Genomic DNA, 25789 nt, shown 5'->3' with positions numbered 1-25789 from the left:
ACGCTCGGGGAATCCCCGTTTGCGCGTCTCGTGAATTTTTCCAGTATTTCTCTCGTTTCGTCGCAAGATCCACTCTACAAGTTATCCTCGTGGCACTGAAACAAGCCAAAGTTGTTCTAATAGTTGCTATTCAGAACAGTGTTAACGTATACACGTTGATCGTGCAGTTTGCGAGTGTGTGTTAAGTTTTTTCGAGTTGAGTGTTATAAAATAGAACATTTTCAATGGGGATGATGAATTTTCCCAGTATTTCTCTCGTTTCGTTAGAAGATTCACTCTTTATATTATCCTCGTGGCACTGGAACAAGCCGAAGTTCTAATAATTGGTATTTAGGACGATGTTAACGTATACACGTTGATCAGTTGCAAGTGTGTGTTAAGTTTTTCGAGTTGAGTGTTATAAAATAGAACGTTTTGAATGGAGATGATTTTTAGTGATAAAGTTTGATTAGTTTCAATTGTTTGGTTGTTGGAAGTTGAGGAGAATAAGGAGCGAAAGCGATGAAGTCAGTGGTTGATGTGTTGTGAAGGATGTTTCTTTAGTGGTTGATGTGTCAGTGGCCTTTTGGATGTCGACGTCGTCTGGATTTGATTTGGAACCGGTGACCTGGATAATATCGGGCGACGGTGTGCTGGTTGTTGGAGAATTCGTCGCAAGTTTCTGTTGGCGGTGTGCTGGCGCGCGAAGTTGTTTTTACGTGAATGGGGGAAAGGTTGATGAGTTGTTGAGTTCAGTTGATGATTTTCCGTTGTTTTGGGAACCGAGTGAAAGTACCTGTAGATATGTGTTCTCGGTCGGGTCGGCCTGTCACGTGACCGAGGAAGTGTTAGCGATTTGAGGATCCATTGATTGCGTTGCCAAGGTAGAGTGATATTCATTTCACGCGGTTGGTAGATACGTGAATATCGAACAGTACGCGATTATGTGGATTTTGTGGAATTATAATTAGTGTCTAATATTATTATTACTAATATAGTACTATTACTTCATTACTATTTATTGATCTGAACAAAACCTTGAAAAATGAATAGCTCCGATCAACGAAACTATATTGAAAATCACCACAGATCAACCATTAAAATGTTCTAATGGTACTATATTAGTAATAATAGTATTTGGTGATAATTATAATTAACAACAAGAATAATAGTAGTAGTAATAATAATTATTATTAATGTTATATCAGTAGTAGCAACAATGGTAATCATAATAAATTCATAAGATCAATATAAATTGAAAGCTTTACAGTACAGCTCCAAGATTTTACATTTCCATAACAGAACCATGAAACTCAATTCACCATATCTCACATTTCTATGAACGCAAAGATTAAAGTGTAAAAAGAATCTTTTACCGCATTCTCCAAAGATTCGAAGCATCACAGTCCACAGAGGCGCCATCTTGCTCACAAGGTTACTTTCAATCTCCTTCCCGCTTCTCGACGAAAAAGGAACGAGTTGAAAGAATCAGTACTATTTCCATTTTTACCATTAAAACTACCGAGCAATCGAATTGACTTGTTGAAATTCCTCTATACAAACTCCAATAATGCATCTGTCGAAACCTTGATTGATTTACAATCCAGTTCGCGTATTGCTAAATCAATGTCTTTAATAATTCCTCACTAAACATCTATTATCTTTCTAATAATTGCAAGAACGATCTCGTTATTTATCGATCTCGCTGCATATTGATCCCTGGACCGAATAGAAGGCTGATGATCATCGAGAAAACTCTACGATCCCTTGTCTTCGGGAATTTTAATCTCGTTCGACGATTCGCGAACGACGAACGAATTGCCGCTCATCTTTTACGTAACTGACGGCCACTTTCACTCCTCGTCGCCTATAAAAACGCGTCCTACAATGGCCGAGCATCCTATCAATTTGCAATTGCATTGTTTCAACCGGCCTGTCGGTTGAACGTCATTTCTACCTTGTTACAGGCCCGTTCTTTCTCAACTACTTAATTCACGCGTGGCGGCCGGTGTCGAGCAACACTGCGACCACGCTCGATCAATGGTTCGCGCTCGTTGACGCAGGAATTGATTATTTCAGGAATAAAAATGGCAATCTTCGCGAGTGTTCCGTGCGTCATGAATTGGAACACTCTGGACTTTCGTCTATTCGTGGATTTCTGACGTGATAGATTAAAATAGTACAGTTAATGTAATTAGTCATTCACTATTAAGGAATATACGATGCAATCATGTGCAATCGTAAATCAATTTCTTCGATCATTCAATTTCTCTAATCAAGTATCACATAAACGGGTTTAGTAATATACAAATAAATCTACGAGCCAATCAAAATTTAAATAAATTGCACATAATCCGCACAAGACAATTATCAGGAAAACAGTACATTCTTCTTCGATAACCTCGTTAATTACCAACATGTAATATAACTGAATATCTCTAATCTACTATGAAATAGACAGATTTAATACTAAGCCTACCGAGCAATAAAATTGACTTCTTGAAATTCCTCTATAGAAACTCGAAGAGTGCATCTATTGAAACCTTAATTCATTTACAATTCAGTTTGCATGTTACTAAATCAATTTCTTCAATAATTCAATATTTCTAATCAACTACAAAACAAACAGATTTAACACTAAACCTACTGAGCAATAAAATTGACTTCAAATTCCTCTACAGAAACTCAAAGAATGCATCTATTGAGACTTTAATTCATTCAGAATTTAGTTTGTTAATTTCTCAGAGAAACATTTGTTATCTTTTCAATAATTCTGAAAAGGAGACATCAGGAATGGGTCATTTTGAGCAATCTGGAAGTTTTAGTGTTGAAGGATGCTACCGATCTCCCCGAGAGACCGAATATCCACGGAACGTCCATTTTGTCGGCGCGCTGTTCGCCCGACCGTTGAAGCGTGTCATTACTCGAGATTTCTCCGCGCAGACGGAAATTGCGTGGCGCATCGGCCGGCGGTTGTCGTACCGAACGTTTTCCCCCTTGGAAATAATGTTCGTGCGGTCTCGAGGATTCTTTCGGGAGCTTTCGCGATTTTCTTCGTTGATTCGCTGTGATTCTAACGATCGATAGAACATTGGAATCTGTCGTTTGTCACTGAGTCTTCAATGGCGTTGAATATTCGTCTTGTAGATTGTGGATTTAAAAATTATAAACTTTAATTCTAGATTTATTAAACTTGTTAATTTCATGGATATTAAATTTGACCCTTGCCAATTGATTTGATACAGGAAAATTGTAAAGCTTGAACGTTTAATATTGTTTAGCATGAATGAAATATTTCGAGTCAAATACAGATACCTTGATTCTTGAAATGAAATATTCTATTTTCAAGATTATAGTCATATTTTTAAATAAATGTGAATTTACTATTTATTATGACACTTTGCTAAACGAACACTTGTCAAAACTTCTGTGCAGTCGAAACAGTTTTGCCAATGAAATATAAACTGAAAAGTCAACTCATAATCCAACAAGATTCGAGTGAAGAAAATTCAAGTTCGGCATCGCGAATTTCATTCGCCGAAATTAATGTTCAAGTTTATCTAAAAAATGTCACTCTAATTCGTGACGTAGCAGTCAAAGCATTAAGATAATATCTTACCACTATCGACCGGATCAAAATAAAGTCTAATAAATCCCTACTGTCTCCTGTTCCAGATACCTTACAGCAAGCAACGGTCGCCGACTGGTCGCGACCAGCATGCATCTGCAGCCGAGGTTCGAGGCGCGCGTCAAGATGCGGTAGACGGGGCTGAACGAGTTGAACCCGCGAAATTGCAAGACGAACGCCTGGAAGCAGACCCTAAAGCTAGCCAGCGAAGGCGATCAGTAGGAACATCGAACCCGCGTACAGATCCAACGATCAAAAGCGAACGCACTATCGCAGGATCCTCCGATCTCTAGATACCACTGCCTCTCGCCACCCACCGAACAATCAAGAGCCCTGGATTCTCTTCTCAAGCCTCTCATCATCTCCAGGGGTCCTAGAAGACTAGCTACCTTGATCAACCAACAGAACAAGAACTCCCATCGGTCCTCCTGTCAGTTTCGGACTCGTGAACAGGTCTCAAAGAGACCGACCTAGAGGATCCCAGAAAGTAGACCATCAAAGCAGAGGAATCTCATCGATCCTCTTCACCAAACCTGTACCTGCAAGGATCCTAGAAGACTAGCTACCCTACCAGTATCAGCAAGCTTCTCCTCTTCAAGGATCCTATCGGAATCCCTGAAAAGTGGTCAGCAAAGAAGTGGCATCCTCTTCAACCACCAAACTTCTCTGAGAAGTATAACAATACCTACCCCAAAAGTGATCAGCAATCTCTTCGGGGGTCCTATCAGAATCCCCAGAAGTGGTCAGCAAAGTGGCATCCCGTCAGTCCCTTTTAATCAAACTTCTCATCCTCTGAGGAGTGCTATAAGAATATCTACCCAGGAATAATCAGCAAAGGATAATCACCGGCAAACTTCTCATCGCGAAGGATCCTACAACACGCATCTCCTAAAAGCAAACTTCCATCATCGAAGAAAAAGGCAGATCCTTACTTACGGTATCCCGGACCGATCGGTTAGAGGGTAGGTTCCTCAGTCGGAGAGGAGGGTAGAGAAGCTGTCCGAGAGTGCAGGCGAGTGCAAGACCGAGGAACATTGAGGAGGTTCGAGGGTAGGGTGAACCGAGGACCCGTCACGGTGGCCAGCTTAGTGAGCGGCAACGTAGCGGTGCGTTACGATGAGGCGTCGGACGTGGTCGGCGCCGGGGATGTCGTGTTGGCAGCCGCTTCCAGGTTAGCCGGTGCCGATCCAGCGACGTCTGGCATGGACACCAGCGACTCCAGCATGGACACGACGAACGGCGCCGCCGCGGCGGCCGCTACGGCCGGGGTCGGCACGATCGCCTCGGTGGTGGCCGGCGCGGCGTCCTTGACGCTGGTCAAGGCCGAGACGCCGGAACACCTGGCCGGCACCTCGGCGACCGGCTCGTCGATCACCGGATCGGTCGTAGCCAGCCTATTCGCCGGTATCGCGAACGCTGGCAACAAAAACGCCCGACAGGACGACTGGCTGTCCGCGAACAGTCCCGGGTCACCGGCCGCCACGCTGCAGAACCAGCACGTGGTGTTCACCGGCGGCCAACAACAACTGACCGACAACCAGCAGCAGCAGCAACAGCAACCGCCGTTGGCCCATTCCAGCCCGCTGGCGCATCAGCAGCAAACCAGCAACAACGGCTACGCGAGCCCCGTCAGCACCGGCAGCTACGATCCTTACAGTCCCAACAGTAAGATAGGTGAGTGGTCTGCGTTTTTCTTTGGGTTCGGGGAGGTTCACGCGTTCACTGCGAGAAGTTTGAGTATTTCATGGATGTACGCGGCGGGTTGAACCCGTTGCGGATGAAAGTTGACGTTTCGGAGATGAAACGTTTGTGTTTGGGAGACTGAGTCGCGGGTAAATGATTTAATTACTTGGAGAAATTAGTAGTTTCCGTTTTTGCTATTATTTAAGCAATTTGTATGTAATTTAGCTTCATCGGTTCGAGGTTTTATATATTTCAAAGAATCTTGCAGAGTCGAATTGAATTTCGTAGGTGCATCTGTCAGAACTATTTATCGTTAGTAATGCACTAGTAAAAGAAAACATTCCATGCTCCTTCTATGTATAGATTTGGTATAAACCATACAAATTGCTAACAAGAACAATAATGTTTCATTTAAACTGAACACGACTCAATGACAGTTATGTTTAACCCTTTGCACTCGAGAGGTGATCTCAGTCACACTAGATTCGATACATCAAATCTATCGTCTTATATACAATCTTATGCTCTGTATAATACAGCAATATTGAAAATATTCAAATAAAATAGCTTAGTTTCTTAATTTAGTTTCCCCATTTGTTACTTTGAGAGAACGTCGTTCATATCTCGCTGAGAAATGTATATTTCTAGGGAAAAACTGTCGAGTGCAAAGGGTTAAACCATATTAGAAACCTTCGCCTCGTGTTTGATACGATATTATAAGGGGTTAAAGAAACTATCTTGAAATAAATAGAATATTTTCTGTTCTATAATGGAACATCCACTATTACCAATGGGAATAAATGAAACAAATGGAAACTCAACGGTCGCGATCGCATTTCTTTCTCCCGGTCGCATCGTCGGCGAGAAAAAGAGAGTGGAGAACTCGTCGACGAGTAACCGGACGTGACGTCACCGGCCGCGTTCTCCTCTCACGCAACCCCCTCCCCCTCGCGCCGTCGCCGCCGCCCTGCCCGCCCCCTTTGTCTCTCGTGTCCACTTCCGTCAATGCAAGTGATTGCTTGCACTACTGCCATACTGCACCGCTCTCGCGTGACGCATCGATGCGAAAGCACGTCCGATCGAAGCGCGTCGGCCGGAGAAGAAGAAAACGGGGACCGTGACTCTTCTAACGAGGATCACGGGAAAACATGAAAATAAGAGTGCACTGGGGGTCTTCGTGGAAATTTAGAGTTTCCGGAATGTGGAATTGCAGCAGAATTTTGATGAAACAGGGTTTCTTTTTTCAAAGTTGTATAGTAAACTGACGATTTTTATGGGAAATTCACGTTTTTGGAAATGTGTAAGTGGAACGGTAGAATTTCGGTGGAAAATTGATATTTCTTAAGTCGTAAGTAGGCTGGGGATCTTCACAAAAATTCAAATTTTCGAGATTATTAATTAGTAAAGTAGAATTTGGTTTTCCCAAATAACTTTCCCTCAAAAAGCATTACGCAAGGAAGTAAATTTTGGATATTGTATATATCTTTCTCTGTCCAATGCGTTCTATACAGTTTTACAATCTCGAAATTTGCACATATGCATAACAATCCGTAGTCCAGTTACGAAGTAATGATTATTTTTTTAATAAACCGGTTTCTTCTGCTCAATTTTGAGACTAGGCGCTATCTGATCGATTTCGTTCATTTCCAAATATCTTTTTTCTCTTACGAAATTTTTCGAACACTTTTAATCCTTATTGATCATTGTTAAAGCTGTTACTTTCCTATATCCATAAAAAGAAATGCTTTCAATTTGCATCTGTCAATTTTATCAGTGAACATATTTCATTTTATATTAATTCTCTCGAAATAGAAACCACAATTGCTGAAGTAACAGTTGCTATGTAGGTAACTATTATAAATTGTTCGTAGTCTCCTTCGAATCCTGGTTCTAAGCATTTTTTGGCGCGACACGAGGGTCAGCGGCCATTTTGTTTACAGCCGAGTGCTAGCTGCCGATTGAGCCCGCATGTCTGTAATGGGCACGGGAAGATAACGCTGGGGAAAAGTTCGTACATTATTACCATAATGTGCGCGTTTCCACGGCCTACGTATTTCGAGGCCAGGTTACCATGTTGTCTCTGCTTCCGGCGGTCGTTGAACATTTACTTTCAGCCACGTAGGAAAAATGCAAATTTAAAATTCAAAATTCTCGCAGCTGAAACTGCCACGTATATTACTAGGAAACATTGGAACACAAGTTGTTCACTATCCTTTCTGCATCTGATAATATTCCACTGTACATAACCTCTTCCGCTGTAATTTGTATTCACTTTAATATTGTATATTTAACTGTAGTCTCTTTGACACTTAGATTATTTCAAATCAATCCATTGAAATTGAGAAAGATCTTTGGTTCATTGTATCTCTAAGAAAGATCTGAAACTTTGAAGAATGTAAGTAAAAGAACAGAATTATAATAAAGAACGGTTTCTACTAAAGGAACATTATAAACATTACTTTGGAAAATTTCCAAATGTTATAAAAATTACTATAGTTTGAATTTGTATACAATTTTGTATCCAACTTTTCCAAAAGGTAAATTTACCAATGAATCATCAGCTACATATTAAAAACACATTATATTTATAATATAAATATAAATATTTGATAGTTAGTGGAAATACATTTATTAATTAACAACCTTAACTTATTATGCAGGTACTGGTCCATTTGTCCCATCTCAAAACTAGCTTCATTATTTCCTTCGTGTCAAAGTGCCATATTGAATACGAATATACTTAATATTTACTATATAAACATATCCAACGACATAAACATATTTAACAATTCCATTTATTTAGTTACGCAATTACTGGTGCGTTTACCCCACCTCGTAATTACTTTTATTATCACTCCCTCGTTCGCGTCAAAGAGTTGCCATCAATGAATCTATTACTGTTATTACGACATTTTTTCCACGCGTCTGAGAACGCGTCGTGGATTTCCGCGGCTAATAGCGGGTGGTGCTGCGAATTGCAGCAGGATGCAGATACGGCCTTGAGTGGCGTCGCACGAACGTGTGCGTGCACGATGCCCACGGTTCGCGTGAGCGGCCGACACACGCAGCACGTGTGTGCTGTGCAACGATCCACACAACGAACGCTGACACAGACGGCCTAATCTATGCGGAGGCTAGCAATTGCTCGAACCTCATGCTGAAATTCGAATAAAACAACTCGTCGCTCGAATGAACGAAAAATTCCATCCTATAAAGCACACCGAGCTTCTGAGTGCTTTGTTTTTTAGTCAGGTGTGCTCTTCGTTGTTCAGTATTTAGATTTTCGGTTGAATTTTAGGAGAAAATGCAAGACCAGTGATTTTGAACAACGTGTACAATTAATTATTATAAAGATTGCTGTGTCGAGAATTTGTGTTATAAAATGGGAGATTGTAATTTGAAATAGTTTGATATTTAATTCTTATGTCAGCATCGAGACACTTACCTACTCATACTCGTTATATTCTTCTATTTTCCATAGGTACTATTATATTTTCTTGCGTGTAATTGTACAATTATATAATTATACGTAATTATAGAATCTTACGTTCTCCTGAAAATTAGACAAAATTACCGTCGACCTTCTTTTTTCACTTTCACGTCGATCTGTGAATCGAACATGAAAAATCCATGCAAAAATTTACGTTATATTTATTAATACTGGAATTTAAACGAATACGAACATTTTGATAGGTAATATAAGGATTAACAAAAGCTGATTTCCGAGGAATAATTATTTATTATTCATGCAAGTCATTCTGTAGTTTCTCCTTGGCGAAAATGGCCTCTGTCGATCAGCAATTAAACGGTCCGACTCGCGACTGTGTGTGGAATAATAATTATATGGGCCAGCGGGAGCGACGCGTGGGAGGAACCTGACATATTGTCATTAACCTCGTCCCGTCATCTCTGTTTCACGCGGCTGGCAAGTTCGCGCGTGGTTCGAGTGCGTTTTACGTAACTGTTGCGTTAATCGCGAAATTGAAAGTTCGATTCGATGAGTCTGTCAATTTTACAGCGAAATTTTATTTCACTGTTCTGTTACTCCAATAGCTTCCAATATCGTTCAATGTCGTAGTTTCCTAACTCAAATTGAAATTTCAAATTAGAAATTGATAATTCTAAATATTTTAATAATCGATTCTATCTCTAAGAATACAATCTAATTCTAAATATTTTTAATAAATTTCAATTCCTCATTTATTAGTATGCTTACTACTATACTACAAGGATTCAACTTTTCTAGCTTTCCTTCGTTAAAAATCTGTTAATCAATGAAGTGAGATGAAAACTAGGATATATTTGAAAATTATGAAACAGTTGATGAAAATAAATTGTGAAATAATTTCTAAAAAACATGACATAGTTCTCTGTTCGATTAGTAAAGTATTGTCAAGAAAATCGTGAAATAATGTATAAAAAAACATAATGAAATAATTCTATATTGAATTGCTGAAATGTTGTCTGAAAAATCGTGAAATAATTTATGAAGAAAAATCATAAATTAGTTTTCTACTTCGTTGGCAACCAAGAGATAGTATTTACCGGAGTCCAAAGCAGACGCGCCATTTTGTCGGCAAAACTGTTTCGGAAAGGGGATGCCATTGCTTCGCAACGAAGTGCCTAACCGGACCGACAGAGCTGGTTATTGATTTTTTTGCAACACGACGGTAGAGTTCGGTAGCTGCCAAGACAGCGGAGTAACCGAGAGGGATTCCAGACAATGATGGAGATTAGACACATTTGCAGTCCACGAACAATCGACTGGTTGAACTTGTTTCAGAGGCCACAAAGACATCTAACCCAGACCTGAACATAGTTGAACCCTTTGACTACATGAGACGTTCATTTTGAAAGTGGCTTAAATTCATTGAAAAAAGGACCGTTTGAAAATAGACAGATAACGTAGAATTGTAGCTGTTATAAATAACATTAAATTTATGAACACTTATTGCACACTTTCTGGACACTTTCTATTATTCTTAGAAAACCTCGTTAGCACGGATCATAGTTGTGTTCTCATAATTATTGCACCGATCAAAACTGCCACAAACTTTTACGAACCAATGTTTATAAAATCTAGCTGATGTTAGCACTCAATTTTCTTCTGCATAATTTCTTGCGAAAATTTATCAAAATTTATCAGTCGAAAATTTATAAACACTAATGTCAATCTCTGCTTAGAAAGTACATCTTTACAAAAATATTGTTGAAGTTCAGAGCAGAAATTTCAATTATTAACATAATGGCCAAGTGACATTGCATTACACTATTATCAACTTACTTACGTTATTAAACATTTTCATTTTACATTGATTACCTTGTGCATTAGCATAGTTTTCAAGTAATTCAGAAGTATCGGACATCAGTGACTGACGACGCTTAACCCCTTGTCCTATGATTCCTCTCACAACTCTGCTTAATAAATCTACAATATCATTAATAATTTATTAAAAGAAGAAAAGAATCCGTTGTTTATTCTGTCCACGTGTATTCTAAAGGTTAAAGATCGATAACAGCCATATAACATTTCCTTCATATGAAAAATAAATGAACAACATTTAATTTCCTCGAATTCGATCGAAAACATTCATCGCCAAGTCTGACTCGACATTATAGAAGGGGTTAACGTGTTAACCCTTTGCACTCGGAAATTTTTCACTAGAAATATTTTAACATTTCCTGATGAGATAAAATCGATATTTTGTGAAACTAAGTAGACGAGAAATCACGCGTACATTGAGGAACAAAGCTATTTTATTTGAATATTTCTCAAAATGATGCATTATAGGAAATATAATATTAAATATCAAATTTTATAGTTTTACTGTATGAAATCAAGTGGTGAGTGACAGTCACCTCTCGAGTGCAAAGGGTTAAAAAAAAAAGGAAAATTCCAAGGATTCGGAACGAGCTTCCACGCGATAGATCCATTGGCGTGGCGTTCCGCGCACCGGCAAACAAACATCGATGTGCAACGTGACCGAGGAGAGCATAGAGACGTTCTATATTTACCACGGTTCACTTATCAGCCGTTTATCAGGCGAGACAGCCGGAGGAGGCGACTCCGTGCTTCAGTCGGCAAACACTGCACCCCCTCCCACCCGAGCCTCCCTGTATATCTTTCTCTCTCCTTTTTTCACTCTGCACGCCCCCCTGCACCTTTCCCCTGCTTATTTTTATCTTTCTCTTCTTCGTTCTCTTATGTAACCTAGGATCCGTCTCGCGTATCGTTTCTTCCCTCTTCTCGGTGCGTTTCTTTTTTCTCTCTTGTTACTCGCACGAAAGCGAAATCCGCTCGAAGTTATTCGATCTGGGCTTCTCAGACGCTGGGACGTGGCTTGCAGTGGTCCTGAATTCTAATTTCTTGCCATGTTTATTCAGTTTTTATCGTTTTTGGGTTTTGAAGCTAGTCGAATTGGCAGATTTTCGGGTTTTGGAGTATTCACGTTGTGAAATTTGGAAGTTTCTTAATGTCCAAATGTTTGGATCAGTAAATTTTTGAGTTTTCAGGGCTTTAAGTGTTCGGTTATTGAAATGATCTAATTATCAAATTTCCAAGTTTTTAAATGTTCAAATTTTCGGGTCATCAAATTTTTGAAGTTTTCAGTATTGAAATTATCAAGTTTTCCGGTTTTCTAGTTTCCAAGTATTGAAAGTATCAAATTTCCTACTTTCGAAACATACAAATTCTTGGATCATCAAATTTTTGAATTTTCAAGTACTGAAATTATCAAGCTTTCTAATTTCCAAGTATTAAAATTATCAGATTTCCGAGTTTTCAAATATCCAAATTTTTTAATTTTCAAGTACCGAAATCATCAAATCGTCAAGTTTCCAAGTTTCCCAATTCTCGAGTTCACAAATTTCCAAGTTTCCAAGTCTTCAAAGCATCGGATCTTCGAATTTTCAAGTCATCAAATTGTCGAATTTACGAATCCTCCAACGTCATCGATTCTTCCAGATACTTCGAACACTTTCAAGTCCCCCCAGCTTCTCGACTTTCTCGAACTTCAGTGCGACCGAAGGCCACTCATTTTATTCGTGTAGTCTAGTTTCTCGAGAAATAAAGATGGTCGTCGAATGATAATGCAGTCCGAAGGGGAGAGACGAAGTTTATCGTGGTACGTTGCACAAGAGCGAAAGAAACACGAACGGGAGGCGTTGATGTAGGTCGTCGGTACGTAATCAGTCAGTCGCTTCGCTTATCGAGAACGCTATCGGCGTATCATCTGCGCGGGCCATGTCTGACCCACATCGCGAGGTTCTCCCAGCGACCGATCGAAATTGCGAGCGAGGATTTTTCGGTATGACTCACTTCGGACATCCTTCTTTCCTCTATCTTGCGGAATTAACCCTTTATGTGTACGAGCTTACATTATATTGTCATTTCTTCTTTCGTTTTTCTTTCGTTTCTCGTTGAAATCTGTCTTAGTCATCGTATTATTGAAATACAGTCATTAACCCTTTCGTTCATACTACGTCATGGCATTGCATACAAAATTGTATATATTATTATTATTATTATATATTATAATTATTCAATTTTTCTTCGAAATTCATTCAGCTTTCTTCGTTGAAATCAAGCTTGGAATTATAAAAAATAATCATAGAGAAAAGCATGATTGCAATGTAGTGATTGAAATTAACTGATGACATTGAAAATATAGTGACTATTTATTTAAAAGATCGTCAATAGAAAAGGAAATGGAATTCATTATAAGAATTGAAAGGTACAATAGGAATCAGTGACTGCATTTTAATTATTTCACTTCGATTATTTCACTTCAAATCGTTGATGTCAATTATTCCACTTCAACTGTCTTATTTCAATCATTCCACCTCGATTATTTTATTTCAGTTATTCCACTTCAATTAATTTGTTTCAATTAATTAATTTCAATTATTTTCTTTCAATTACTCACGTACAAATCCCTAGTAGAATTCCACAGAATGTTGGAAAACACGAGAACAGTCGCGCGATTTGCTCGAGAAGGACGCAAAAGGGTTAACGGCAGCGAACGATCCCGAAGGTAGCAGATTTTCAGCGACGTCGGATCGTTGGCCGGTCGTTTCTCGAAGCGTGCGCCGGATCAGCCAACGGAGTTCGCTTCCGGAAGCAACCGGGACTCGCGTGTTTCCACGTAAACACACTCGGTGATCAGGCTATAGGTGTGCTTCGCGATATCGACCGGCTTGCAGCTGCGATTTAGAACGAAAACGGTGGTCACCGCCGCGGGACTACTTAGCTGGCCTTGACGCTCGATACCGATATAATTTCACGGGAACGACGTCGAAGAAAATAATACGGGCAGATCGAGATCGGACGATAAGGGAATTATTCGTAGAAACTAAATAGACTTCTACCACGACACCGAATACAAATCGCGGGGAAACAGCACCGATGCTCGGATAAACTCGTGGTAAACGCACTGTTTTGTCTCGCGTTCAAATATTTTTATCATTTTTCGTTGGAACTCTAAAGACAACGGTGTGATCGTGAGGTGTTATTGGACTGTGGATTTTTATGCGTTTTTGGGAAACTTGGGAACACAGAGTTGCGGATGCAGTAGGATGAGAGGAAATATAAAATATGCAAAGTGCGAATTTGTACAGTATTTGTTGAGAAAATTGATCTATTTTCGCAGCTTTATTATTATTAATAGTGTTTGGTATATTTGATGTTTATTATGAAAAATAGTTTTACTCGTGATCCGATTTTTCTAGTGAAACTCTGAAATATTTGAATTTGTATGAACATTCATGGTTTGGTTATTATTATTACTATTATTATTTTTGTTGTTATATTATTATTATCACTATTAAACTGTGGATTTTCATGCATTTTGGAGAAATTTCGAAGTGCGGAATTGCATAGAATGCAAATGTGACATCCAAAGTGCAGTGATGATACAGTACTCACTAGAAAAATCTATTTTCGCAGTTTAATTACTACCACTATTATTACTACTATTATAACTCCTGTAACAATATTATTATTACTATCATACTCCAAATTCTCATACACATCGAAGAAATATGGAAGAATCGTATAGAATCGAACGCAACAGCAGAAAATGTATAAAACATTCGAGGAAAACACTCTTGGGAAAACCGATTTCCCATCTTGTTTCTCCAATTGCATTCTCGGACGTTCGAATTTGCATAGAGGTTCACGGTCTAATTGTCAACCGAGGTTCGACGGGGAAATTCGATATTCGATCGCGAAGAAATCGCCGCGATGTCGATGACCAATGGCCGGGTTCGCTGATTTAGGTCGCGCGGTATCAGTCACGCCGATTTTCGAGGTGCGGGTACCAGGACGTGCCTCGCCATACATTGCCTTTTACCTTATCGCGATTCGCCTTATCGCGCTGCCAGATAACAGCTCCTCGTACCCACGACCTGCCCGGGCAGGTAAGTAACTTGAACTGCACCGGTTGCAACTCCGATTATTCGCGGACACGCGGATTCCGATCTGTCGGTCTGCATTCAACCGCGAAGGGATATCGAGATTTTCAATGCAAAGTGGATGCTGATTCTCGGCGGACTTTTCCTGGTGAGATTCCAGTTCTGGATGAGTCTCGGTAAACTACCCTTCGGGTAGCTAAACTTCAGTTGAAGCTTTTGTCTTGGAGCTTTCGTTGTTCTGTGATTTAGTATAGACTTTGGAGTTTTGGAATTGTTCAGTAAGGAGTCAGTTGACGATATTGTGCTGATAAGAATTGAATAATTTGATAATTGATAGTTTGCTAATAATGATCTAGTAATTTGATAATTGAAGTTGAAGCTTTTGCTGCCCTGTGATTTTTTATAGTACTTGGAATTCTTCGGAACCGTTCAGTAATGATTGTATTGGTGACATTATGCTGATAAGAATTCAGTAATTCAAGCATTGATATTTTTCTAATGATAATCTAGCAATTTGACGATTGATATTTCACTAATAACAAACTTAGTAATCTGATCACTGATATTTTACCAATAATGATACCTTAATAATAACTCAAAGCTCTAAACTTTAATATTGCAATATTTATATAAAGTCGTGTTACTTCCCAAGATTCACATCAGAGTATTTAAAAGTTGTCAAATAATGAACTATATGTTTCCAAACAGTCACCGTTTAATTCAATGAATTATAGTGATTCGATTTGGTTGGGGATCACCGGTGACCCCCATGGCATTCAACGTGTTAATTCGATCTAAGAAAATGTCGTCTGTATTTCATTAGAAAATATTGAATATTTCCGGTGAAAAACTTCTGGAGTGCAAAGGGTTAAACAACGATCTTGTGTTCTACGATCTCCATCGTTCCTACGTTTCATAAATCCCGCGCAATTCCTGTTAGAGGATGTGACGCCATCTGCGCGCGGCGTTTGAAATCATCGGTAGTGCCGCGCGGCGTCGTGGGGTGGCGCCACGTTACCGCTTCGCGGGTTCGGAAAATCGAGTGATGCAATAAAATTGTGCTGGACGTGCGCGAAATTGTGATTCATTGTTGATAAAGTGCAACGACTGCGTATTAGTCAGCTTTAAAGAAACACGTCCACGATACCAGGTAAAACAGCCGCGCGCATAACAGTTGCATGTCATATTTTTTAACGGCGATCAATGGCCCCCGATATTGATCTCGGTGTTTCTAACCTAAAGAGATAGCTATCCGTTTCGCGCCAATTCATTATCGGATGATAGGTAAGCAGCGTTTCGATCAAATTAATTTAGAAAACGTTCGTTTCTAATTGTAACCGTTACCGATACAACGATTAAAAATCGGAAATGATATCTGAGATCGGCGCGCGTCAACGGCAGGCATTACCGATGCATTCGTCCGGATCAGGTAAACAGTGGGCAAGAGTGGTTCACGTGAAAAATGAGGTTATCGATAACGTGTACTTTTAATTCGCCTTATCGGTCATCGGTTTCGTGCAGAGTCAATGACAGATAATTGATCTCTTTAATACCTTTAAAATGTTATTGATCTTATTAAATGATCCGTTACGTAGATACTTGATACGGGAACGGCTCGGAGATATTATATTCCCAGTAATTGTATGCAACTCGATTGGAATTAAATTACATTTATAACAATGGCGAATTAATTAATTCGTTATTTATGTGTATTGTTAGATTGGAAGGAAATGATCGAACATATTGTTAGTGCAGCAGAGAGAAATTAATGGTATAGTTTAGTATTGAGAGATAGTTAATTATTATGGATTGATTAATTTAAAATAGGGGAAATTCGTGTTAATCTTATTTCGAATGAATTATAGCTATTAATAGGATTATTCGAATTTTGTCGAAATTCAGTTCTCGATGTGTCCGGTATAGAAAATGTTATTTTTTTCTTGAATACTCGATACCTAATGGTTAGGAATGAGAAGAGACGTCCTCGGTTTACGAGGACAGGAGAACGCTAGTAAGGAATGGCGTTTACTTGGCGCACTCGCTCGACCAGTTTTTACTGTCCACGTTGGTCCGCCTCGCGGATTCAGCGGCAGTTCGACTAAGCCATACTGAAGATGTAGAAAGTCAATTTTTAGACAGTGAAATATATTTACACGTTGAAATTTGCAAATTAAAATATTAATTCTTTGCAACTTATTCTGAGACTGTCTGAGGATGTTTGGTATTCGTGTAGTATTTGGAATGTAGAGTATATATTATTTAGAACACTGCGAGTATTAGTATTGATACTAGGTGGTAGTAGTAGCTAATACTGCCTAATACTAGGTAATAGTAGTACTATTGCTGCTACAACCTACTATTAATACTACTACTACTATCTGGTATTAGTACTACTACTATTACTACTGCTACCTAGTATTAATACCAGTACCACTACTACTACTACTACTACTACTACTTAGTATTACTACTACTGCTTCTCCTACCTAGTATTAATATTACTACTACTACTGTTTCTACTACCTAGTATTAATATTAATACTACTACTATTACTACTACTAGATAGTATTAATACTACTACTACTGTTTCTACTACCTAGTATTAATATTAATACTACTACTATTACTACTACTAGATAGTATTAATACTACTACTACTTCTACTATCTAATATTAATACTACTACTACTTCTACTATCTAATATTAATACTACTACTACTTCTACTATCTAGTATTAATACTACTACTACTTCTACTATCTAGTATTAATACTAATACTACTAGGTTTATTAATACTAGGCAGTAATAGTATTACCTGGCATTAGGTAATATTAGCTACCACTACTACCTAGTATTAATAAACTAGGTAGTATCAATATTAATACTAAGTGTTAATAGTAGTAGCAGTACTAATACTAGTAGCAGTAGTAGTTGCAGTTATTACGAGGGATTACTAGTAAAAATCGTGAGGCAGTATTTCAACAGTATCACAAGCTACTTCGACAGAAATGAAGAGAATAACTCTAATATTGCTTACCACGTACAAGAATTACGTGTCTAGAGCAGCAAGTACGAAAAATTATGAATTATCAGTAGCTTTATTGATAGTAGTTACTATGACACTTAGTTATAGTGTTATGGAATTATCTCTATAATCATTGAATGAGTGATCCAAGGAATCCAGTACACAGTGTGCATAAGTTCCATTTGTCCCTGCAACTGTTGTTGTACTTCCTTTGTAGTAAACATACTATGCAAATTGGACATAAGTGATTAACTGTTCATCGAAGAGGTGCATCATCTTAATTGCTACAGTAAGAAAGTGCTGTGCTGTGTTTAGCCTCCCCAGTTCAGCAAGGACATACACCTAAGTGGTATAGAACTGCACACCAGAATAAAGACAATAGACTCTAAAGTAATAGACTTGTCTCTGCTGCTACCAAAAAGGGCAATTAAAACTAGACTGCACTCAAAGTACATGGACCTTCAATATTAGTTACTCAGTGTAAGTTGGCCAAGTGACCTTCAAAATTACAGAAGTACCCCAGAGCCTGGTCACATGTCAGCCAAACATGTCTTAGCCATGACCTGTATAAAGTTTAAATAACCATCATTAGTGTTTTTACATTTCATATACCCTGCAGCACACTATTCCAAGTGCTAATCCTTGTGTCAAGAGAATACTGTTAACAAAAAGTGTTCATCAACAATGTTTCCAATGCAGACAATACACCTCTAAATAATCCACAATTAATAGTAAGAAACTTTCATGTGTTTGATCGATGATCAGCAATGGATAATTAGTACTTCGATAAGATATCAGATGATATTAATCCAGACTATTTGCAAATAAATAAATAAATCCTTTACATTATTTGCAAATGGATACGAACTGAACCATCCCGAGTGTCCATCTTAAGATGGTTTCACTGTGCAACCATGGAAATTGAAAAAGACACCAGGGCGAGTGATAAAAAAGGTCATAAAGCTTGCCAAGGATGAACCTTTAGACGTAGAACGCAGTTTTCCGTCAAGGTGAAACGATTTTCTGTTCGAAAGATTTTTTCCTCTGGCAGTCAAAGCTGAAATATCCGTTCGGCCATTAAACGTTAATGGGCTGCTCGGAGTTACACTTCTATTTCCTGAAGGAGGAATCGTCGGTCGGGAAGAATTATTGGTTGATAAACGAATTAGCATGATAATCGATGAAATTCCATTCGTGTAACGCGCCTGGCCGAGGTACTTTCTCGTAGATTGCATAAGAATTTCTATTTAAAAGTAGCTACGACTATAAATGTATTGAATGCCGGTTTATAGCTCGCCTTCTTATAGGTCTCTATTTCAACGTGACTTTATAGCTACGGCTCGAACCGTTTCCATTTATCAATACCATCTGTTATACTACCTTAGAAGAGTTATTCCGAGGCTTGCCTCCATTACAATGCACCCCGTTCTCGTTTTGCTGGAAGTGCCCGTTGGTCTAGAGCAGGTTTTGTCTCCTAACGTACGTGTTCATTCGAAGGTAGTACTGACATGAAAGGACACTTGATAGTAGGAAGAATTCCAAAATCTAGGCTAAATGAAATTTCTAATTAGAAACTAAAAAACGCGATGTTCAATACTATTCAACATCACATCAACGCTAGAAAACCCTCTAGAGCATGTTTTGCTAGTGGATGCTGCTTCAAGAGTGACGATAAATTTGTCAGAGCTCTTCAATGGTCACTCTAAAGCATCCAATCGCTAGGTAACTAAATAAAATTTCTAGTTAGAAACTAGAAAACTCGATGTTCAATATTATTCAACATCACATCAACAGTAAGAAAGCCTCTAGAGCATGTTTTGCTAGTGGAAGTTGCCTCGAGAGTGACGATGAATTTGTCAGTGCTCTCCAATGGTCACTCCATAGTATCCAGCTGCCAGGTAGCTAACTTGGCTAATGAGCAGTCAACAGGCTTTTCCTAATTTGTACTATTCGCTCAGCAAAGTTTCAGATAAACATTTATAATTGGATCTAGGGTAGTTCTAGCTTAGTGGTAAGCTGAAGCTTCAGCAAAAAGCGAGGAATACTCTAAAAGCCACAGAACTGCACATTCACACCTAGCTTCGGGTTTAACTTGGCTTGGAGAACGATAGATCGGCTTCCTCGTTAAGCTGGCGAACAAGGAACTCAGTAGAAAGAATTTGTTTCTACAATAGGTTTCAGAAGCGAGGATCTAAACAAACAGCGTCGATTAGCGCGCTCTGGAGTCTGTGTTTCGTGACACGGGACTTGGCTTTCCGCGATCACCGAGGTCCTTGAGCACTTCCGCCTCCTCTATTTCTTTTTTTCTCTCTCTCTCTGTCTCTCTTTCTGCCTTCGTTCCTCCGTTCACCGTTCACGGGTTCTCCTGGCTAAGTCTGCGTTTAGCTGGCAGTCGCGATTCGAAGAATATCTTATCGGAATCAATTTATTGATTACAATTCAGAACCGTTTGGAATATGAGAACAGTACGAGCACAGAGTAACGGATTAAAATAAAATAGAATAATAACAATGACAATGAAAACAATCGAAATATTGAGATTGGTTCTTCGTTCTGAACCTCGTATCGATGTTATTTAATTCTATATTTTAACAGCACTTTCATTTGCTCAACACTTGTAATTTGAAATAGTAGCTTCGTATGATGCAATTACGACACTGAAAATTGCAGAAAATTATTGAAATTAGTAGACATTTATATAAACAAAATTTTTTCCGCGCCTATCTTTTAATAGATACAATATAGACACGTTTTAAATAATAATAACTTTATTATGAAATAAACATTACTTCACTGAATTGGTACTGTTATATTACGATGTGAAGATTATTTATTTGTAGATATTATGGTATGAACATTAACTTTTTATTAGAAATTTTGGCGTCCTCCCTGGAAATAGTCCGCGGCTTTAGGGAATCTACGAATCTTCGTAACTGAATAGTTTAATGAAAAAACGCTGGCCCTCTGAAGGCTGATGGCTGGCTCGTGTTCCCACGAATGGGTTCAGTGTCGCGGGTGTGAACCCTACTGTAACAGCGACCGCCGTCGCGGTGCAGGAGCAGCTAATTGCGTGTCTCTCGAGCTCCAGCGGTTACAGCGGTTCGCAGTCGCGAGTAACCCTTTGCACTGTAATCGTTTTCCTATTTCGTCTTTGGTTAACTTTCAGTCTGTTTTTAACGGGCTCTGGTAGCTGACGTTGATAATGAATGTCAGCATTGAAGATTCAGTGAGAATGATTGATATCGTTAATAATAAAATCGCATGATATGGATTTCCTTATACGAATTAGAGAACTGGATTTATTAAGATCTCGATTGATTTATGCTTTAGTTTGACTCGTTTGGTAGTTCTAGTACGGATGAGACTACTTTTTAGTCATTTGGTTGCTAATTATATGAAACGTTGACAAAATACTTTTGCCACGAGATGACATACTTCAAAGTTTAAAGGGTTCACAATCATGGAAACCTAAGACACCTAGGTGCAATTCAGCTAAACCCTAAGTTCTATAAGTGAACGGGAAGGGTCAGGAAAGACCCAAGGAAAATAGCAAAGTTAAATCAATGTTCTACCGTCCTGTTCGCTAACTACATAAAGCGTTATATCAGTGTCAACTGAACAATGTTAGGACAAAATACTGTTGCCACGAGGTGACCTTACACTTCAAAGCCTGCAAAGGTTCCCAATCATAGCAGAGTCCTATGTAACACTTAACCCTTTGCACTCGAAAAGTTTGTCACTAGAAATATTCAATTTATTTTTACGAGATATAGATGACATTTTTTTAAATTAACTTAACGAGGGATCTATTCACAAAATAAGGGGAACAATGGTATTTTATTTCCACATTTCACGTATCGACAGATCACTCAAGACTTAATGTTAACCCTTTACACTCGAGAGGCGTGAAATTAGAAACTTTTGTATTTACCATTTAACTTTGTATACTGCATCAATACGTGAAATATTGAAAGGAGGTAGCTTTGTTCCCTAATTTATGTGTGATTTCTTGATAAATTCATTTCAAAGAATCTCGTCTACATCTAATTGGAAAGTATTGAATATTTCAAGTGAAAAACTTCTGAGTGCAAAGGGTTAGATACGAAATTTCACAATTTTGATGCACCGATCGAGTGGTGACTGAGATGCACCTTTGAAGTGCAAAGGGTTAATTTCCAAAGAACAATTCGGCCGGACCCTAAGTCGTATAAATAGAGAAGGAGGTACGACTCGGTCTGAAGCTTTCCTACCGCGCTCGCCCCGTCCCGATACCTCTATTTGGTCTGTGCGCGGCGGCTTCTATTTTCTGCCGATCCGTCCTGTCTCTCCAGTCGCGACGGGCCCGGAGAGCGGATATCCTTGAGACGGAACATTGTCCCCGGCGCGATTTCTCGTCCCGTCTCCGGCGTTACTGAAACACGTTTCCTGACATTGACCGTTGACCAGGATTTCGTCCTGAACGAGCCCGCGATCGGCCGGCGTCGTTCTCGCGTTTCCAGCTCACGTACCGTGGAAACTGGATAGCCGCTCATTCCCGGCGACTCGCGAATCGCTTTGACAACGCCGGTGACCGGTGCACACCTCTGCGTAACGCTGGAATCATCGAATATCCTTAAAGTGATTCATTTCTGATTACTCCTTCCGCAGTTATTGAAAAGACGAGTGCTCCTTTCAGGAGTTATCAGAGAAATCCAAGTCAATTGAAGTCTCAACATACCTATAAACAAGTTAATCCTCGTCGCGTGTCATCCGCCACGTGACGGTATACTTCTCGCTATAACGTGGCATGGAAAACCATTAGCGTTCGGTGATTTAGCAACCCAGGTCTGAGAGTCTGACGTTTAATAAAGGTTACAAAAAGGTCGATTACGTGCTTGGTATTTCTTCTCAAGTGTTGAACTTGGGGCGAACGTTCGCCAGACTTACATAAGGATTCATCGGTAACTGTTTTATTCCGGAGAAATCGGGAGAAAGGACCGTGGTCGATAGCTCTGATTAACGTTTGCGCAGAATCTCGTCAGGATCTACGATGATGAAGAGGAATCGACGTTGATTCTTTAAGCCCCCGGCCTTTGTTCGCTGGAAAGGGAGTCAGCGTTGAACGGTCCCTCGGAAAATCCCCGTGTAATTCGCGAATTTTCTGCGGGATCATCCGGAGAACTTTCGCTGCTTTCGAGCGAATTCGATGGTCCCCCTCCTTTATTTTGTTTTCCTTGGCCCGTGCCGGCGGAACACCGAGAAATCGCGGATTTTCACACGACCAGGTCGGAATGCGGCACTCAGGCTCTGCCAAGAAAATGGCAGACCTCGGATCCAGTACGGTATCACGCCGCTACGACACTTATCGCGGGGATCTTTGGAATACGGGCTCGCCGGGCGGCCGATTTCTCACGCGTTCTCCACCGTTATGGAGCTACAAAATCGAGCAGAACCGAAGGTTCTACGACTATAAAGCCATTCGCTGTTATATTCTCCGTGGTGGCCATGCTCTAACTCCTCGGCTCTTCGATGCTCCACGAGTTTCCAATCTAAACAGTGTCTGCAGAGTCCTGGGTCAACATTGACCCGGGCATCGCTAGAGTTCGGTTAAAAAGTCTACAAAGAACATCGATCACTGTTATTCCACATTTTAGCATCGCATTCTTAATAGCAACAATCTTCCAATCCTCAATCACTGTTCCCCCGAAATCTACATACGTCTACTCTAATTCGATCAAAGTCTGGAATGCCCAGGGTCCAAATTGACCCAGCCACCGCCAACGCCAAATCAAAGACTTACTAAAAGTCACAGCTCCAAAATCGACCACTACTATATTCTCGATATCAATCATCCTCTAAGCCCCCCAGCCACTATTCTCCCATAATCTACTAATCTTCATTCAAGCCCCATCAAAATCTACAAAGCCCAGGGTCCAAATTGACCCGGTCACCGGCAGCAAATCAAAGACTCACTAAAAATCACAGCTCCAAACCCATCCCCTACTGTATTCTCGAAATCCATCTTCAAAGTTCCCACTCATCTTCCAAAATCCACGAACTGTTATCTATACTCCGCGAGAGATCCGGAAAGCCCAGGGTCAGGCCAGACCCGGGCACCGCGGGAGCCCAATCGAAGAGTCAAAGAAATACTCGAGCTCAGATTCTACGCCGGAGAAGGTTACGGAGGCTGTAAAGCGTCCGCAGGTGTAGCCGCGCGTGTTGGTTCGGAATCAGGAATGTAGGTGAGCCCCGAGTGTACAGGCGGCGCATTACGCGAGCCACGTAACAGAGCCGCCGCGAGTGTGGGAAAGTGAGGAAGCTGGCCTCGAACTCAGACCTCAACCTTCTCTCCTCTAGCTGCGCAACCTCGTTCCTCCTTTTCCGCCGGTCTAACTCGCCTGGCGGGGACCTCTCCTTTCGAGTTGCCAAGCAGAACCGACTTACCCCCGGCCGCAGTTACGTGGGCGCCGCGCGTTGTCATTACCAGACGCGTGTTGCGACACTTCTGCTAATGAATTATCGGAAGCAATTACTTCGAATAAGCAGAACTTATTCGAATATTCCGAATATTCCGTGTTCGAATTCCACATTTACGAATTTCGCGTGAAATTTGGATACTGGTCTGACTTGAATTAAATTGATCCGCTGTAGCAGTTTCGTATGGAAAATCACATTTTCATAATTATCTTTCGATGATTTTTTAATCGCGTTATAGAGGATTGTATATTGTACATATACGAAAAATTAGGATTCGATAAACTTCGGATTTTAAATGTCTCATGGGGTTATATCAATGGGGCAGGTACAGAATTGTGAATTATAGCCTTAAATGTCTCAGTATTGACCCTTTTCACTTGAAAAGTCACCCTTAGTCCCTTGATTCGATATAGCAAAATTATAGTCTTATGCATTATATTAAGCTTTGTTTATTAATGTGTTTACGATAGTCCATCAGTTTAAAAGAATGTCGTCCATATTTGAATTAAATTACATTAGACTCAAATTACGTTAAATCACTGTAGAATAACAAGTGAACACCTTGCCCTTTGAACTACACTTTCCCAGAACATCAGGAATATTTTCAAACCTTGGACCTACTTCCAGTTAATGCTTAATCGATACTGAATCAACTGCAAAGATGAAAGAATCGAGAAGTCCTCGAGTCCTCTCAGGTTGTAAAATGATGTCCACTAAATCACCTGATAATGTCCCTAAAGTCAGGTTGATTTAAATCCGGTTAACCCCGAGTCCCCTTCCATCTCTGGAGTGCTAAATAAAACTGCAATTGGAGAATTGAAAAAAGAGGAACACTCGGAGAACGACCGTAACTCGTCGAAATGTTCGACTGCTCGTAATTTCGTTACGGGGTGGGCGTGCGTAACCCAGTTTCCGTCCATGATGGACACCGGCCGTGTCCCTTACGCGGACCCACGACCCTGACCCGATCCTCTGCGGCGTACTTCCATGAAAACGCGATAATCGCGGGACAGGGAGCGGAAAGCACGGTGGACCGGTTTCGGTCGAATTTAACCCTTTCGCGACGGCGGACATGTACCATTCTTCGCTACTTTTCGCGACGACGCGACTGACCATACTTTGTCGTCGTTCGCGAAAGCGCAAGTGAACCATACTTCGCCACCAATGTATTTATAGCTTTATTTTGAGTTCGCTAGTGAAATGAAATAATAATATAAAAAAACCAATAAGTGACTGCCGCATCTAGACGGCGTCAGCCTCTGTGGACCAAAAAGTGGCTGCCGTATGTACACGGCGTCAGCCGCTGTGATGCACCAAGTGACTGACTTATATACACGGCACCCGTGGCGAAAGGGTTAACCTGTCACGGACGAATGTCGGCATTCCGGCGAGATGAAATTTTCATATTTCGAAGACTGAGTCACAAAAAATTGATTCAGTTACTTGAAAAGCGAGAGATCAGCATGCAATTTCCTTCTGTTCCATCAATTATACAATTGATATATAATTTAGCTTCATCTGTTGAAGGTTTGGTACATTTCAAAGAATCTTCGCAAAGGGTTAACACGTTGGGCGCCATGTCAGTCACCGATACTGACGCTTCTG

At 40.1% G+C, this 25789-nt stretch overlaps 1 protein-coding gene across 4 annotated transcripts in view; it reads left to right on the top strand.

Moving 5' to 3' along the window:
• Ecr (ecdysone receptor) overlaps positions 1-25789 on the top strand; it is a 233166-nt gene that overhangs the window by 134087 nt on the left and 73290 nt on the right. For all 4 annotated transcript variants that reach the window (XM_076364575.1, XM_076364576.1, XM_076364574.1 and 1 more), the window contains one exon: positions 3655-5281. In XM_076364575.1, coding sequence (XP_076220690.1) covers positions 4810-5281 — 472 coding nt within the window. In that variant the 5' untranslated portion in view covers positions 3655-4809. The remainder of the gene's footprint in view (positions 1-3654; positions 5282-25789) is intronic.

This window comes from Nomia melanderi, chromosome 2 (genome assembly GCF_051020985.1).
Source record: "Nomia melanderi isolate GNS246 chromosome 2, iyNomMela1, whole genome shotgun sequence".
NCBI lineage: Eukaryota > Metazoa > Arthropoda > Insecta > Hymenoptera > Halictidae > Nomia > Nomia melanderi.
Note: the sequence above shows the minus strand (reverse complement) of the source record. Positions and strands in the feature narration are given on the sequence as shown.